Source organism: Perna viridis, chromosome 9 (assembly GCF_037379345.1).
Source record: "Perna viridis isolate PV_CMFRI_1.1 ecotype Kerala chromosome 9, ASM3737934v1, whole genome shotgun sequence".
In the NCBI taxonomy this organism is placed as follows: Eukaryota; Metazoa; Mollusca; class Bivalvia; order Mytilida; family Mytilidae; genus Perna; species Perna viridis.
Genome location: NC_142453.1, coordinates 26140324 through 26160124, shown reverse-complemented (window position 1 = coordinate 26160124; position 19801 = coordinate 26140324). Strand labels below are relative to the sequence as shown.

Below are 19801 nucleotides of genomic sequence, written 5' to 3'. Positions count from 1 at the left end.
GTAGTTGATGAACATACTTTAGTTAAGAATTCCCTGTGGGGAAAGCTTTGACTGGGGAATATTTTTTATAGAAAAATCAATTTGTTTGAGAATCAAGTCAAGGTTACCAGGTACTATTGGATAGATTTTGATAACATTTAATTGTTTGTTTGTTTGTTGGGGTTTAACGTCCGAGCAGCAATGTTCCAGCTATATTCAGACGATGAACACGAAATTGATGATAAAATGAAGATGAAATGATGAAATAAAAAAAAAATGGATGGGACACAAGGAAAATGGGGTCGACAAATTTAGATTGCCACTGGAAATAGGGAGAGGTGTTTAGGGTCGGGCAATTTAGCCTCCTGTGGCGGAGCCCTATGGTTCTTACTCCGCTCCGGGAGAATACCATAGTAAGGTTTTTTAACGTGCAAGGAACGTGGCATCTTTCCCAACACGGTGCACCACTATGATTTGCGGTCAGGTTTTCCGTATTATACCCTCACAACCCCAGCATGTAACACGCCAGGGGTACCCCATTCCAACATCTGGGGCACACATCCCAGTTGCTCTGTGGGCAGAGCGCCCTAGCCCCCGGCTAGGGTTCTGAGCACTATTTGGTCGCCTTTTACGACAAGCTTAGCGCTGCTGCAGGCCTATTTTTTTAACACCCGGACCTGCACGGGGAGATAACAGTTAACATGTGGCTTGTAATCAATATTATATTGAGAGTTTCTTGATGGAAATTATTGTTAAAAATCACAGAATTTAAAAATTAGTCAGTTTTACACCAGGCCAAGATGTCACAAAAGTCAAGCAATACTTTATATTCTTATTTTCCAAGGTAACGCTGATCATATTTTTTTAATTGATGACGTCACAAACATTTGAGAATTTTCTAGTTCTTTATTAATGTTGTGACGCATAGGGCCAAACCTGAAATAGGCGAATATTTCACACATTTATGAGCAAGGTAGTTCTTTAATTTATTCCTTTGGCCAAAGCTGTTGATCATTGTCATCAATAGGTAAGAGTGAATGTGAATGTGATATGGTACAATGATTACCATATATTTTGTACTCTAACATTGGCTTTGACCACATGATTAGATTTATTTTTTTATTCTGTAGCGTATTCATATGCAGTACTTTTCCTTGATTAAGGACTTACATGTACATGTATAGACAGGATAAAATTGAATGTATTTATGTGTATTGGGTGCATTTATATAAGGAATACTTAATACAATTGAATGCAGAATGAGTACGGAGTAATTTTATGTGTATGGAGGGATTTTATGTAAGTATTACATGATAAAATTACATGTAGAATGTAAATGGATGCACTTTATATAAGGCTCAATGAATAAAATTTAATGTAGTATGTGTATGGACTGATTTTATATTATAAATACATAATAAATGTACTCGTGAAATGTGTAGAGATGATTTTGTGTGATTATTACATAACAAAATCGAACATAGAATGTGTATCGTGTGGTTTTATTTTCGGATTTCATTATAATAAAATTGCACGTATAATCTGTGAGGAATATATTTATATTAACATGAGGAATGTGCATTATTTTTAATAGAGATAACGTCATAAAATTGAATGCATAATGTGTACCAAGAGATTTTATGTTAGTATGTCATGATAAAATGTTAAGAATAATTGCATATTATGGTTAACGAATACGAATTTCAGGCTGCAGGTTACACGATCCCACGAAATACGCACGCGAAGTACACAATACTGGCACACAAAGCACACCAAGCACACTTAAATGGGAATGATACACGTTTCAGGAGGTGTAAACATTAGTCAAGAGCACTCTAGATTAAGTGAACCAGGCAAATCTTTTTAATTGTCAATAGTCTGTCAAACTGTATAAAACTTGGTTATGTTAGCTGTGATTTGTTCAGACTCAGTGAAACAATCTGCGAAGTAGTCATATCAAAAGGACATGATCCTTTTAAGGGTTTCAGGGTTTAAATTAGAGTTTGTCAGAGGAATTTTTCCAACTTTGAGTTGAACTATGAATAGCTAAGACGGTCAGGAATTTGTTAAGAGGGACATTGATGAAAATATTATGCATGTAAATAATTGAAAGCATTTATTTTTACCTTATTTCATTTTGTCAGAAGGAGATATCTGGATATTGAATATAAATAAGTTTGAGTAGCCTACTTAAAGAAATGTGAAAAAAAAATAAATTACTTGTAGTTTAAATTCGTCTTCATCTAAAGATTACATGTAGAAAAATTACTGAAAACTCTTCCTAGATCAATTTCGCATTATTTTCAACACAAACAAAATATTATAGGAACCCATTAAAATCAGTTTACTTTTGGGTACATTTCAGCATGGACGCCGCCAGGTACGGCAATTCGAAAATGTGTTTATTTCAACGAAACATTGATTTATTTATAACATGCTGTAGAATAATTGTATTAACTGTGTTGATTAGGTCATTTGTAGATTTCATGAAGCCATAAATTTACGACCACAGGGACGCAATACGAACATCACTTTGCACAATGGATGTGAAATTTAATGAGCAAGTTTTTGCAAAACAGAGACATTACACAATGGTAAAATGAAGTGCAAGTTACTAAGAATTTGTTTTAATTTTGTCGTCTTGTCAACGATGATTTCTCATGTTGTAAATGTTTTAGATATAAACATTTCGCTGAATGTACATGGTGCCTGTCTGATTTATCCAAAGTGAATCGTATTTAAGTAACTTATTATTTCTGATTCATTTCAACGTTTTTCGTGATGGCAATTTGTTTTCGACATTATTCTCACCACACACTCTCTTCAAATAAAAAACATTACACAGTAACAAATGCATTTCTTAAATTATTCTAACCTGTAAAAACATCCTTTTCAGATAATTCTTTAGATTTACTTCTGTTTGAAAGCGTCGTACACTCATAACTGGAGTTTAAGTCTCCTCTTGATAAATTCTTTATTTCTAGAGTGAAACCTCCTTTTACAAATTCACCGCCATATTTGTAATGACTTGATATATTTTTATTTTTTTTGACAGAAAAGAGTAGACGAGAATATGGCCTATCTTCATATCTGTCCCAGTATCCAATATTCGATTGGAAGTCATCTTCGATTTCACATATGAGTGTAATTGTTTGTCCATAATCAGTTGCTTTTTTCAAAACTTTCCAGTATAAATTTCCTATAATTTGAGATATCATACAAACAAAATAAAATACGAATAAATTTCTAATATAATTAAAGTTTATTGTAAGATTTTTTTAGGAAGAGTCGTTCATGTTGAACGAAAATTGTGTTCCTTTGTTTTTCTTTCGACTTAATTATTCGGGAGTATTGTAAATTAAGACGACCGTTTAAACAGAATATATTTGATTTTATCTACATATCTTGAATACTAATAAATAAAAAGGTTTTTGAAAGTTGGAACTTTACTATGATGTTGCAAAACTTTAAAAGAAATGTGAATCAAAGTATTAAAAAGCACATGCTTGATAAGAAATCATTACGATAGAGTACCAGTGACAATGGTCCAGCTTTGGAGTAAAATAAACAAGGTTACAATCCCATTCATCATGCAGTGTTACACATTCAAGACATTCATCACGTCACACCGTAGTTTCTGCAATAAAAACAAACGATTTAAAGAGTTTGTTTGTTTGTTAGGGTTTAACGCCCGAGCAGCAATATGTCAGTGAAGTGGATAATAAAATGAACATGAAATGAAGATAAAAAGAGAAATGGGGTGGTACACAAGGATAATGGGGTCGAGAAATTTTGATTACCACAGGAAATATGGAGAGGTGTTTAAGGTCGGACAATTTGGCCTTCTGTGGCGGAGCCCTATGGTTCCTACTCCGGGAGAATACCACAGTAGAGTTTTTTAACGAACGCGGAACGTGGCATCTTTCCCAACACGGTACAAACTATGGTTTAGGGTCAGGTTTTCCGTATTATAACCTGACAACCCCAGCATGTAACACGCCAGGTGTACCCCATTCCACCAACTGTGGCACACAACCCAGTTGCTCTTTGGGCAGAGCGGCCCTAGCCCTCGGCTAGGGTTCTGAGCACTATTTAGTCGCCTTTTACGATAAGCTTAGCGCTGCTGCAGGCCTATTCTTTTGATACCCGGACCTGCACGGCTCCGATTTAATGAGAAAAATTGAATTTCAGAGACGACTTTTTGTTATCCTACTTTGAACAAATAATTGCATTTATTTCTACATTAATGGATAACCTTAACCAATTATTAACAAATATGCTTAAAAGTAGTTACTCTCTGCTGTAAACTCAATGTACTGAAATCATACATGCCTCGTACTAGATATGTCTCAAAATTCAGACAGAAATCTTAAAAGCATTGTATGTTGTAACTTGTGCTAAACTAGACATGCAAAAATATTATTTCTTATCTAACTGAAAGTTAAGTAAAAAAAAGTCCAATCTATAGCTGAATTCATAAATTATCATTTCTAATAAATACATTTTGAATATGGTTCGGGGAACTGAACTTTCTTGAAATAAGGACACTAAGTTTCGTTATATACACGAAGATCAAAAACTGATATTAATATAGTTATTAGAGTTTCATACAACTCTTTAATCCTTAGTCAAATTATGTTTTTATTGTCCTAAGTAGCACTCTGGATAAAAAAAAAAAGTTTTGTACATATTTTTATTAATTGTCATGTTAATTATAGTTTAGTATTTCATTAATTTTATTCTTAATTAAATTTATGAAATTATGTTTTCAGCTGATTGAATCTACCTGATTACAGTTAATTTATAGTATTCATGTTTTCAGCTGATAGTATTCTCCTGATAGCAGTTAGTCTTAATTAAGTAATTCTAATCTTGTAATAATTATTTTCAGAGTAGTAATTTATAACAGTACTTTTGGTTATTTATTTCTATTGGTCAGTTTTGGTGATAGAAATTGTGGGACAGTCATGTGTCATATTTTAGGCGGGAATCCTTTGTCTTTGTTTTGGTCACTTGACTTTATATGTTTTGACTGATGGAAGCCATTATTTTGTTTGTCTAACTTGAACTCATATTTTGGACTTCTTATTATGGATAGTTTCCTATTCTTTTGAAGGTTAGTCTTATTACTTCAATCCTTTATTAATATATCTATGAAACCTTATTTTAACTGGTTTGAGTTGTGAGATTGAGAGTTATGAATGACATAGTGTGAATGGCTGATTGATTGTATGAAATGTGTGTGTAAGTATGCGTGACTTGATATAAACTTTTAAACTTATATATTAAACTCATAAAGTAACTAATACAGATAAATCAATTAAATCTGGTATATGAATTATTTGATTGTTGTAAATAATTTATAAATAATGGTTAAAATGATAATTTTGACATAAAAACCATTAACTAGGATTTTATCATATTGAATGAGTGTTTGATTATAATTTTAATACTTAAATAAGTATATAAACTCAATATGTAAATAACTGGATAAATAGACAAGGGAGATAATATTTTTGTCCATTTTTTATTAGATTTTTAGTAGCTTAATATTTATATCTTCAGGTGGATACAGTGTACGTTATTATTACTGTAGCAGATTATCTTGGGTTGTAAATCTAACCTTTGCAACACCTGCAAGGTATGTTTTGTTGTACTTATGTGTGCTTTTGCTTTGCTTATGTATTGTTTATTAACATAGTGTAATGTTGCTTTAACATTTGCTTTTGCTTAACTAATATGTTATTTTATATTTTTACTACACAACATTTAAAACAAGATCGAATACAGCAAATATATTATTTACTGTGATGTGCAGATGCATTCTTTAAGATGTGCATTTAACTATGTAAAACAAGTATAGATTACAATCAGAATGCATCATTCTCATTTTGAACAGATCCGATATTACCGTATACATTTTTAATATATTCATATTTGGTAATTATGGGAATATTGTACTTTTCCTGTATCATATATAATTACTAGATTTATAAGGTATTTTATAATAATTGTTGAATAGATAGTTAGAATATCTTTATTGTTATTTCAGGGTTTTATAACCATACTTTCTTTGAATGAATAAAGAACCTATTAGAACCTGAGATAGTGTTTATTGTTTTCTAAAGACCGTAAAATACAGCATTGTCACAATGGCGCCCAACGTGAATTCATCAGAAGTATTGGTTTAGTGTACTGTATAGCGACAACTTTGTTTACATTTCGCAATCACCTGTTTAACCTGTGTGTACACCTGTGATACATCAGACTACTACTTTACTACGTCACGATGTCTAGCTAGCTATAAACATTCAACATGTGATCACGACGACCTGAATATTGACTTCCGGAAATTCGTTTTTGTCAACAAACAGAAGCAGACAGATTTGTTCATCGATTATGGTCAGTAATTGAATGTTATTTGTTTGTGTACGATTATGTTTTGTAAATGTCATTTGTCTTGTGTGTTTACAAAGTAACTGTCATATTTATTTCATTAATATTTGTGTTTAAAATACCGAAAACGAACTTTGTCATTTTCACACAGAAACATGCAGTTTTTGGTCATAGTTTAACACCGTTGTAAATTTACGTTTAGAAACTGCATACGAATTATTTTGATAACTCATCTGACTGTGTATTATCGAACATAGTGATTATTTTTGAGACAATTTTACATGGGTATTATGAATTTATACTTAGACATTTTCACTTGTGTGTTTGCATAGGGTCACACCCCCCCCCCCAACACACAGACACACCCATTAGTGAAGGTCAAGGTCAACCGGAAGTATCAATATAATTTATTTATATTTGGTTTACTTTCACTTTCACTTTATTTAGTTTAACAACAAATAAAACTTAGCATATTGTACACACATACCGACATGTGATTAAAAAATATTTTATCGATTTTTCTCGTTGATCGACTTAGTCTCTGAGCGACACATTTGTAAACATACATATTGTACAGATACACACATTCACTTTGTTTACGCTTTGAAAGCATTTTGATGTGCATATAAGCTGAGATACATGAGATACACTTAGTGAGTTAGTCACATGCATATACTGATACACCTAGGCATACACTTGTGTAGATATGGAGTAAACTTAGACACATTTGCTTACACTTAGGTATATTGTACATTGACATATATACACTTGCATAGCACATGTACACCTTGATATAGTACTTTTGCATTTCATTGACATTCACACATTCATTTTTGTATTGCATTGAAGTACTTATCATTTATTTGAAATATTATTTACAAATAATTTGGTGTTGATACATAAACAATGAATTGATATTGTGTTATATGTGGTTTATGTTTACATGTTGTTTATGTTTATATGTTTGTATATGTTCATATGTGTTTGAATGTTTACATGTTTATTTGTGTTGTACTTTGTCAATTTTGTATACATGCTAAAATTGAGTACACTGTTTATAAAGTGAAGATAACTTTAAAAGTCAAAGTAAACTCAAACTATAAATAGGAATTAAGATTCATATAAACATTTATATTTACATATAGTAAATAGGTATTAAACCATTTATTTGACAGGATTATAATAGAGTAGAGAGATACATTACAACCCTACTAACATTTGTACATCCTAACATTTATTAACCTTTCCTACCCTTGTATACCATAAATACCCACTAACATATTGACATCTTTATAATATCTATACCTTTACTGCTAGTTTGGTTCAGGTTTGGTATACTTTATCTTTGATAGTGGAGATTGTTAGGTTAGGTGAAGTTTTTGACTAGGTTGTACTTGGGTGCTGAGTTGTTGCACATACTAGATTTGACTTGCTACTTGATTGCCATATTCTTGTATATAATAATTGTGTGTATATATTTACATTTATTTTGACATGGGTTTGTAACGTACAAGCTTTCAAATCCATATCCAAGTTTAGGTACTGTATCCAGCAGGTAAGCACCATTTGTTGTATACATATTTATTTGCAGCGCAGATTACTTTGTATGCAGATACATGTATCCTTTTTGTAATATAGATAATATTTTCATTTATATTTTTCTGCTTTGATATTTACTTTATTATTTATTTAGTATTACTTATTTGATATATTTATACATTAGTCATTTATTTTGATATTAGTATTTATTAGTATATTTCATTTTGTAGATAGCCTGATAGTGGTAATTAGAGTTATCCCCCTTATACTACTAGCATTTATTTTTCAGTTTGACAGTATAGTATCAGTAATCATGTATTAAATTTCAGATTTTGCTGATTTACATTGAGTTACTTCCCTTAGACCATTAGATTTAGTTATACTTATTTATTTATTTAATCTTTATCATACTTTATTTATTTATTATTTAGTATAGTATTATTAGTTATTCCCATTTCCCCATTCCCCATTTTTCCCATTTCGCGATCGGTTTTCTTTTCAACATGGCATCTAACGTTTCCGAGGAGGAACTTGCGTTATTGGAATTCATCAAACAGGAAATAGGAGAAACACAGAAAGGTCAATCACCTCAAGAATACATGAAAAAATATTTAAAACCTGGATCAAGAGTTGAACATGAAACACAAAGGAGAGAATATATACCTGTATCTAAACGAGAACCTCCAAGAATTTCAAACTTCTCAGGATATGGTAGTAAGAACGAAACATCATATGAATTATGGATTTATGAAGTCAACTCACTTATATCCGACAAAGTATATGATCAAGATAGCATCAACTATGCAGTCCGACACTCTTTAAGAGGAGAAGCAGGTAGAGTTGCTATGCACTTAGGACCGAAAGCAACAGTGGAGGAAATTATAAGTAAACTAGATAGTATCTATGGAGAAGTTGGTTGCAAAGAAGACATTATGGCCGAATTTTATAGATCAAGACAACGAGACGACGAAAGCGTCACGGCCTGGAGCTGTAGACTCGAAGACATTATAGGAAAAGCAGTCACAAAGAAACTTGTATTTGAAAGGGAAAAGAACACCATGCTTAAATCTATGTTATGGAATGGTTTGAAAACATCACTTAAAGACATATCAGGACACAAATATGATACTATTGACAACTTCGACGAGCTTCGTATAGCATTAAGACAGATTGAAAAGGATCATGAAGAGAGAAAGTCGCAATCCAGAAAACCAAATCCATCAAAAGCCATATCAACTAAAACACAGAATACTCAAGAACAATCCGACATCAACGAAGTAAAAGATCTAGTTAAACAGATGAGCTTAAGAATGGACAGATGGGAAAACAGAGGTAGAGATAGATACAGAGGACCTACTAACACCAGAGGTAGAGGATATAGAGACAATGTTTATGGAAGAACATACAACAGAGACAACGTATATGGTAGGACATATAACAGAGACACATACACTGATGATCAACAACGACCAAGTGGACAAGATCAACAGAGATCAAGATGGCAGGACAGGTCAAGGACACAACCACCAACCACAGCATCTGGTAACAACACCAAATACAGTCAAGAGATTAGATGTTACAGATGTGGACAAGTTGGCCATGTAAGAAAAGGATGCCGTGTTAAGATGGAGGATTTAAACACCAACAAGCCAGTGAAGAGGGGCCGTCGCTAGGCTTATGTAGTTCAACAGGTCCTAACCCAGCACCATCATTTAAAGATTCACCACCACCAGGACTATTTGGTAAGGCAACTGAGAGTGAAGTATTGCTGAATGGACAACTTATTATGGCATTATTAGATACTGGATCCACAGTCTCGACCATAAGTAGAAGTTATTACACCGAACATCTATCCAAAGACTTACAACTTCACAGTATCAACAACATACTTGACATTGAATGTGCTGGAGGACAGCAACTGCCGTATGATGGTTACATCGAGACAGAATTGCAGATGGTAAATGACACCACTACCCATCACTGCATCTTACTCGTCATACCGGACAGCACATACAACAGGCAAGTTCCACTTCTACTCGGTACTAACATCCTACAGAGTATGATGAACAGTCTACAAGAACAGCATGGTAACAGATACTTACAGCTATGTCACCTTACTACACCTTGGTACATGACATTTAGATCCATCAACATAAGAGAACAGGAACTTACTAAGAACAACAACACCTTAGCCATAGTTAAGAATGCCACACAGAAACCAGTTACCATCAAGCCAAACGAGAGATGCGAGATATTAGGTTTCTTCGACAAAGAATTGCCTTACAGTACTACTACAGCAATGCTCCATCCATCTAAGCTACAACCAAAGAATACAGATTTAGAGATAGAACCTGGTCTTGTGCAGTACCAATACAAGAGGAATGGTATTATCAACGTCAGCATTTCAAACCTCTCTACAAAGACCATCGTTATACCACCTAGAAAAGTCCTCTGTGAGATACAACCAGTGACACTACAACCTCCATCACCTGATACATCAACATCATCAACATCATCATCCATATTTGACAAGATAGAGCTGACTCAGAGTGACTTGACAGATACAGAATTCCAAACCGGCGTCAACTTAATCAAGGAATACGACGACATATTTTCAAAGAATGATGAAGATATAGGCCATACAGAAGTGAGACACAGAGTTGATCTACTTGATGACCGACCATTCAAGCAACAATACAGGCGTATACCACCAGCCATGTATGATGAGGTCAAAGAACACCTTCGACAACTGATGTCGCAGGCATGATTCGACCCTCACACAGTCCTTGGACATCCAACTTAGTCTTGGTCAGGAAGAAGAATGGCAAGTTGAGGATATGTGTTGACTATAGGGAACTGAACCAGAAGACAAAGAAAGACAGCTACGCCTTGCCAAGAATTGAAGACCTCCTCGACTCATTATCAGGCAGCTCCTTCTTCTCCACAGTCGACTTCAAGAGTGCCTACCACCAAGTAGAGATCCTTGAAGAGCATAAAGAGAGAACCGCCTTCACAGCTGGCTCGCTCGGTTTTTATGAATATAACCGGATGCCATTTGGTATGACCAATTCACCGGCCACGTACCAGCGCATGATGGAGGAGTGCCTATCGGATTTGCACTTAAAGATCTGCTGCATCTTCATAGATGATGTTATTGTTTTTGGAAGAACGTATAAAGAGCATCTAGAAAACCTTCGCCAAGTCTTCGACAGGATCCGACAACACCACATGAAGTTGAGCCCAGACAAATGTTCCTTCTTTAAGAGAAAGGTAAAGTATGTTGGACATGTTGTTTCCAAAGACGGCGTTGAGGTAGACCCCGACAAGACAGCCAAGGTAGTGAACTGGCCAACACCTTCCAGCCCTGAAGATGTCCGTCGCTTTATTGGATTCGTTGGATACTACAGGCGTTTCATCAAGAACTTCAGCAAACCCCTGACAGACTTGATGCCCTCACCAACATCCAAGAAATCCAAGAAGCACAAACAGAAAGACTGGACATGGGGTACTGAACATGAAGATGTTTTCCAAAGACTGAAGAACCTGCTAGTGTCAGCTCCTATCCTAGGATATGCCAACAGTAAGCTACCCTTTGAGCTTCATACCGACGCTTCAGGCACAGCACTCGGAGCGGTTCTTTACCAGAACCAGGAAGATGGAAAGAAGGTCATCAGTTATGCCAGTAGAGGATTAACCAAGTCAGAGGCAAGATACCCAGCGCACAAACTTGAGTTCCTCGCTCTCAAGTGGGCCGTTTGTGAGAAATTCCGTGACTACCTCTACAGCGCACCATTTACAGTACTGACAGATAATAATCCGATGACCTACGTTCTCACTTTAGCTAAACTCGATGCCATCGGACATAGATGGTTAGCCAGCTTAGCCGCCTTCGACTTCGATATCATCTATAGACCAGGGAAGACCAATGGAGACGCAGATGCGCTTAGTCGTTTGCCACCTGATGACATGGAAACCATCTCCAAGGAATCAGTCCAAGCCATCTGCAACTCAGCCACTTCAGCATTAGTCGAGAGTTTAGCAGTCGACCCATCATCACTATCATCTGATGAGGATGAGGATGAAGATATAACAGAAGACATCATTGACTGGAAACGAGCACAGAAAATGGATCCCTTACTGAAACAGTTTGCCAGATACGTCAGAGATGGAAGAAGACCTACAGTTGCGGAAGTTGGACCAACACCACTTATACGCCAGTTCCCCCATCTCCATCTCAAGGACGACGTTCTGTTCAGGAAAGTGAACGTAGATGGCACCGAAATAGACCAGCTTGTGTTACCACCAGCACATGTGGATACAGTATTGAGAGCACTCCACGACGATATGGGCCATCCTGGCAAAGACAGAACAACATCACTAGTCAGAGACAGATTTTATTGGCCAGGATTGGACAAAGATGTTGAGAACTGGATACGACAGTGTGGAAGATGTGTGAAGAACACCCCTCATACCAGTCAAAGAGCACCGTTGGTCAGCATACAGACTCAGTTTCCGCTGCAGCTTGTCTGTATCGACTTCCTAACCTTGGAGCAGTCTAGAGGTCACCAGAACATACTAGTGATCACCGACCACTTCACTAGATATGCCCAAGCGATACCCACCAGGAACCAAACAGCGAAGACCACAGCCAAAGTACTCTTTGATAATTTCATCCTGAATTATGGAATTCCAGAAAGATCCACTCCGACCAAGGTACCAATTTCGAGAGTGATGTCATCAAAGAGCTTTGTGATTTGACCGGTATGAAGAAATCCAGGACAACACCCTACCATTCCATGGGGAACGGGATGTGTGAACGATTTAACCGCACCCTTATTGGATTACTGAGTACTTTAGAGGCGCACCAGAAGACTGGTTGGAAACTCCACCTTGCACCATTGGTCCACACCTAGAATTGTACCAGACATGAATCCACCAAAGTAGCTCCTTACTTCCTGATGTTTGGTAGACACCCGAGACTACCAATCGACTTAGCTTTCGGCCTCAAGCGGGACATTAAGCAGCCTACTCGAGACAGATTGAGCCACGCCTACAAGTTAGCTGCTGAAGCTTCCAGACAAGCTCAGACCAAGCAGAAGGACTACTACGACATCAGGATTAGAGGTGCAGATGTACAGAAGGGTGACAGGGTGTTAGTAAAGATTGTGAAACATCCAGGGGGAAAGCACAAGTTAGCAGATGTATGGGAAGATGTACCGTACGTGGTCCTAGACCAACCCAACACCAACATACCAGTCTTCAGCGTAGTACGAGAAGATGGTGAAGGCAGGACACGTACCCTACACAGGAACCTTCTTCTACCTATTGGATTTCTTCGAGATGAAGCACCTACTCCGAAACCTAGGAAGAAGATACCCGTACCTAAACCCAGGACACGACAGCGGACAAAAGAAGACCGGACAACTGTACCCGACACTGATGAAGAATCAAGTGACACTTCAGATGACGACAGATCTACAGTTGGATATGTGCTAGAATGAAGGAATGACAGCAGAACTTCACTTGCTGAGGAATCAGTTCCTGAACAGACAGCACATGATGATGATCCAGATCCTATTGGGGACACCCATCCCGCGGAATACCAACGGTCGGACCTGGATGACGTAACAGGAAGCGCTTCCGACTTGACGGATGTTGAAGAACAGATTGACCCACCTGTTTTAGACAAGCCCGTCTCACCGGTCCCTGTACGACGTTCGACAAGAGAGCGGAAACCACCTGCTTGGCTCTCGTCTGACCAGTAGGTCATGTCAGCTGTCAACCCACCTGATCCACCGACGAAACCAGAATGGCTTCTCCTCCCTAATACTCCTTTATTTTCAGGTTTAGAGAGAGATTTAGCTCATACCATTTTGGACATTGTAAGCCACCACTAGAAAATGACGGGACGTCATTTCACTGCGGAGGGGAGTGTGTGGCAGAGTCAAGTTTTGTACATATTTTTATTAATTGTCATGTTAATTATAGTTTAGTATTTCATTAATTTTATTCTTAATTAAATTTATGAAATTATGTTTTCAGCTGATTGCATCTACCTGATTACAGTTAATTTATAGTATTCATGTTTTCAGCTGATAGTATTCTCCTGATAGCAGTTAGTCTTAATTAAGTAATTCTAATCTTGTAATAATTATTTTCAGAGTAGTAATTTATAACAGTACTTTTGGTTATTTATTTCTATTGGTCAGTTTTGGTGATAGGAATTGTGGGACAGTCATGTGTCATATTTTAGGCGGGAATCCTTTGTCTTTGTTTTGGTCACTTGATTTTATATGTTTTGACTGATGGAAGCCATTATTTTGTTTGTCTAACTTGAACTCATATTTTGGACTTCTTATTATGGATAGTTTCCTATTCTTTTGAAGGTTAGTCTTATTACTTCAATCCTTTATTAACATATCTATGAAACCTTATTTTAACTGGTTTGAGTTGTGAGATTGAGAGTTATGAATGACATAGTGTGAATGGCTGATTGATTGTATGAAAAGTGTGTGTAAGTATGTGTGACTTGATATAAACTTTTAAACTTATATATTAAACTGCATAAAGTAACTAATACAGATAAATCAATTAAATCTGGTATATAAATTATTTGATTGTTGTAAATAATTTATAAATAATGGTTAAAATGATAATTTTGACATAAAAACCATTAACTAGGATTTTATCATATTGAATGAGTGTTTGATTATGATTTTAATATTTAAATAAGCATATAAACTCAATATGTAAATAACTTGATAAATAGACAAGGGAGATAATATTTTTGTCCATTTTTTATTAGATTTTTAGTAGCTTAATATTTATATCTTCAGGTGGATACAGTGTACGTTATTATTACTGTAGCAGATTATCTTGGGTTGTAAAGCTAACCTTTGCAAAACCTGAAAGGTATGTTTTGTTGTACTTATGTGTGCTTTTGCTTTGCTTATGTATTGTTTATTAACATAGTGTAATGTTGCTTTAACATTTGCTTTTGCTTAACTAATATGTTATTTTATATTTTTACTACACAACATTTAAAACAAGATCGAATACAGCAAATATATTATTTACTGTGATGTGCAGATGCGTTCTTTAAGATGTGCATTTAACTATGTAAAACAAGTATAGATTACAATCAGAATGCATCATACTCATTTTGAACAGATCAGATATTACCGTATACTTTTTTAATATATTCATATTTGGTAATTATGGGAATATTGTACTTTTCCTGTATCATATATAATTACTAGATTTATAAGGTATTTTATAATAATTGTTGAACAGATAGTTAGAATATCTTTATTGTTATTTCAGGGTTTTATAACCATACTTTCTTTGAATGAATAAAGAACCTATTAGAACCTGAGATAGTGTTTATTGTTTTCTAAAGACCGTAAAATACAGCATTGTCACACATACAATCAAAGAAAGATAACTCCATTTTGTTTACAAACTGTTGTCATGAAACTAAAATTAAAGTAACATCTACAGTATTGAACTTTAATTAAAAAATGGTGGACATTTGCAGTGTAGTTAAGGTACTTCCGTTGAGATTTCTACAAGGGGAGATAAATCTAACAAGACGTCTTTTCGTAATTAAAGAAACGTTGACGCCATTGCCTTCGCTTCGATCATAGCGAGGTGTTTTTTGTTTTTTTGTTTTTTGTTTTCTTTTGTTTTTTTTTTCTTCAATATTTCACCCGGGTCTTTTTTTACTCAGATTATGCTGGTATAAGAAATAAATAAATGTTTTCTCTCAAAATTTTATTGCAAGACGATAGAACACTATATTTAAAAGAGAAAATATGCCGTTTTGTGAATGTGCATATAATTAGTCGTGGGCGGACCTTTTTACCTTTTATGGAAAACGACGTTACTGAGAAGCTTAAAATATTATTTCTGTTAGCTGATCGCACTTTCTTTCAACAAGCGAGAAGAAAATTACTTTACAGAACTTCATATTACGTCTTTTTCAATGTACCAACGTATGAAGTGATAGCTACATATAATGTTTATTAACTCTATCAATCGATATTCTATCATTTTTGCTCAAACTCATAAAATTTTGATTTCCTTGGTCCAAACACGATAAACCGACTTTGAAACCTTTGGGAAATTATTGCAATATTTTGCATTTAAAATAAAAATAATAATTTCGTTCTGCACTGAACAGCAGTATATATTACATGGGAAATTTACAGTACATGTATGTGCATGAATAAATGCACTTTGAGATTTCACAATTGTTCAGCATCAGGAGTATATTTTCTTTTGAACCGATTTCTTATAATTACAAAATCATTACAAATTTTGAAAGAACAATATGTTTGCTTGATTTGCACCAACATATACCTGTTGTGAACACATGATAATACTATGACAACCCATTTCATACATGTTTGCTATTTATCAGCGAAATTGTATAATCAATTCACAAATATATATTTTTAAGAAACACATGGAACTCAATTTGCGTTTATAATTTTAGGACCCTCTCTCCTTACTACTTGAGCAGGTTGTGTTTATGTACATACACATAAATGTATGTATGTATGTATGTATGTATTATTCAAATGATGTAGTTGTTTTCTGTGCCTTTAATAGTTTCATTTTTGATTTTATCAAATTTCTAAATAATGTGATGTACTGGCTACCACATTTATAAGGCCTGTACCCTTCTTACAAATATACAAGGTCAACCACAATCACAATCATCTTGTCTGTAATAATGTTGCTTACAATTTTCATAGCTTGACTTATTGTTACATATTTGGTCCATAGTTATAACATGATGTGCTTGATATTTTTTTCCTTTTTTCTTATTATGGTGGACATGGTTTTATGAAGTGAAACTTGTTAATATCTTTATATAAAGATTGTAATGACCATTACTGAACCCTGATATTAGGTGTCTTATTATAAGCTGTATATAAGATAGCATGCCAATCATAGCTTGTAATCCATTACAGTAAAAGTCTAAGTATATATGTATAACTATATCATGTGTATTAATATATTTCAGGATGCACCAAATTAAATTGTTGAATTCAAGTTGAAAATTCCAACCATTTATTATGTCATGCAATGGTTTTGGATAGGTCAATAAAATAGTAACTTGCATATACTGACTCAGGAGAGCTGTCTTTCCCACATGGAATAATATGGTATTTGGAATATATATGCAAATACGTACATATATAAAAATCAATGTAATAAATGATGCTAGATATTTATCAAAGTGTTGTTTGTTGATGAACAGGAAGTGACATTTTCATGTATTGATAATAGAACAAAGTATGAGGAGGAATGAAGCTTAAATAGGCAATTTTAAAGACATTTGCACTTGTTTATAGACAACAACACATTTATGTCTTATTTACTGCATGTACTTACAAAAAAAAAAGAAAAAAAACATAATTTGATTTGTCTTACAATATGGCAAAATAAAGATTAACTTGTACAGGAAAGATTTTCAGTTTCTTATTTTGTTGGGGTTTAACGCCCGAGTAGCAATATTTCAGCTATATTCAGGCGATGAACATGAAATTGATGATATAATGAACATGGAGTGATGATGAAATAAAAAATGGGATGGGACACAAGGATAATGTAGTCGAGAAATTTTGATTGCCACTGGAAATAGGGAGAGGTTGGTAGGGTCGGGCAATTTAGCCTTCTGTGGCGGAGCCCTATGGTTCCTACTCCGGGATAATACCACAGTAGTGTTTTTTTAACGTGCAAGGAACGTGGCGTCTTTCCCAACACGGTACACCAGTGAAGTGTGCTGTCAGGTGTTTTTATGTATTATAGCCTGACAACCCCAGCATGTAACACGCCAGGGGTACCCCATTCCACCACCTGAGGCACACATCCCAGTTGCTCTGTGGGCAGAGCGCCCTAGCCCCTAGAATTCTGAGCACTATTCAGTCGCCTTTTACGACAAGATAGATAACTTGCCATGAAACTAAAATTCTTACATCTACAGTATTGAACTTTAAGTAAAAAAATGTCAACATTTTTTTTTCTTGACTTTTTATGTGCTAACTACTCATATCCATCAACACGGAGATATAAATAATAAAAAATAAAAGTTTTATTCCATTTAGCCCGATACTTCATGTTTACATAGAATCACCCTAATGCACTTACTATAGTTTTGTGTGTCTGTTAACACCTTTATATTGTGAACTCTTTTACATTTTTTTTACTTATTTACCATGGTTTTATATCAATTTTGACAAAAAAAGTGTTATTATCTTATTTATCTTAATTATATTATCTATATTAATGGCCGGTCGTTGTTCAAACTATGTCTATAAAAGACAATGAGATTCGTTGCAGTTTTTCAATCTGTGCATTTGATTTGTGCAGACTATATCAAAGATTTCCAAATGAACAACAATGTACAAGACTCTTCGATTGCAAGAAAGATGTAACAGTACAAACGAGATTACTTAATTTAAGTGTTGGTAGCAATGAAATAGTTTTCAAAATTGGAAAGATGACGTTATGTGTGAAGCCGATTGATCAGCAGTTTCTGCAATTAAAATAATCGATTCAATGAAGTGTATTGGGTTTCATAAACGACTAATTTTTAATAATAATTGCACTTGTTTCTACATTACTTAATAACCATAACCAAATATTAAACGAGGTTAATCGCTGTTCTTATATGAAGCGTCCTAGTTAATAATATATTTTAAATTGTGCTAAACTGAATAAATTAGAACATACCGCTTGTTTTCACTGAAAAATAAGTAAGAGAGGGCGGAGTTCAAACGATTGCTGATCTTATAAATTATTACTAATCAATGCATTTTCATTATGGTTCGGAGGATGAAATTTTCTTGAAGTAAGGACACAATGATGCACTATATAATGCAAAACCACAAACTGCTCTTAAAAGAAATTAATAAAAATAATTAAAAAAAATAATTAAGTTTTTAGAGTTACATACAACTTTTCAAATCTTATTTAAATCATCCATTTACTGTCTCTTGTATCAATGTCCAGTAGTTCATAATATCATACTGTAACCTATGATTGAATTTTGTGCCTACTGTGTATACAATTGTTTTGATATGAAGTCAGGCAGAACATAATTGATATCTCCAAAATTTCAAAAGAATGCCCATTTATTTTTGACAAATGATACTTGTCCCAGGATTGTGTTCTTTTGGGTTCCTTGATAACTCTTTCAATATTTACATTAAAGTTAAATTTTGAACATCCTACGAAGGATAAAAAAAAATTAAACCGAAATAACACTATATTGAATAAACAATAATAATTGTATTTCCAATATATAAGAATTTCATACATCAAACATTTAAGAAAAACTTAGTGCATTTACATTAACATATGGGTCGTTGAATGCATCTATTGAAATCTAGATTATACTAACTAATAAATGTCATTTTATAAAACCTTTCAATACAATTTCCTTCGCGAATTTTAATGGATCGCATTTTCTAAATAAGCATGATATTCTGTTCTGTGTTTGTTATATTATATATCCCCAGCAAATTCTTTTTTTTTTAAATAAAGTTGTAAATTACGAAATTGTTAATGAAGTAGACTGATAACATGCACGAGGCGGAGTAATATTACTTCAATAAAAGCTTTTTTTGTGTTTTCATTGGGAAAAAAACTTATTTTTGAATGTAGGTGCATATACAAAACAGATGTTGGTTAATTCTTATTATACAACTACTTGTTAAAGTAGTGTATACATTAAAGCAGGAAAAAACATTATTAATATAACATATAAACAAAAACGCCTACCTTCCGTATTAGTAAACTGTCTATGATAAACACAAATTAAATATTATATTAACTATGATGCATCATATCACTCTTTCAGCTCTGTTACCTGTAC

At 34.3% G+C, this 19801-nt stretch overlaps 2 protein-coding genes and 1 long non-coding RNA gene across 5 annotated transcripts in view; 2 read left to right on the top strand and 1 right to left on the bottom strand.

Moving 5' to 3' along the window:
* LOC148607524 (uncharacterized) overlaps positions 1-19801 on the bottom strand; it is a 49477-nt gene extending 29676 nt beyond the window's left edge. The window contains exons 1-3 of one of the 3 annotated variants that reach the window (XM_088545411.1): positions 19708-19801; positions 3514-3616; positions 2855-3178 (exon numbers count right to left, since the gene is read on the bottom strand). In XM_088545411.1, coding sequence (XP_088401537.1) covers positions 2855-3178; positions 3514-3571 — 382 coding nt within the window. In that variant the 5' untranslated portion in view covers positions 3572-3616; positions 19708-19801. Of the gene's footprint in view, positions 1-2854; positions 3179-3513; positions 3617-18657; positions 18672-19707 lie in introns of those variants that run through there. The other 2 variants (XM_088545413.1, XM_088545412.1) reach the window with 2 other exon arrangements.
* On the top strand, positions 1079-16913 carry LOC148607525 (uncharacterized). The gene is made up of 5 exons (XR_015915219.1): positions 1079-1278; positions 5545-5620; positions 6032-6381; positions 14751-14826; positions 16412-16913. It is a non-coding gene; the product is annotated as an uncharacterized LOC148607525 (long non-coding RNA).
* Positions 6408-9737, top strand: LOC148607526 (uncharacterized). The gene has a single exon (XM_088545410.1). The coding sequence runs from the start codon at positions 8418-8420 to the stop codon at positions 9585-9587; it is 1170 nt and encodes a 389-aa protein (XP_088401536.1). The 5' UTR covers positions 6408-8417; the 3' UTR covers positions 9588-9737.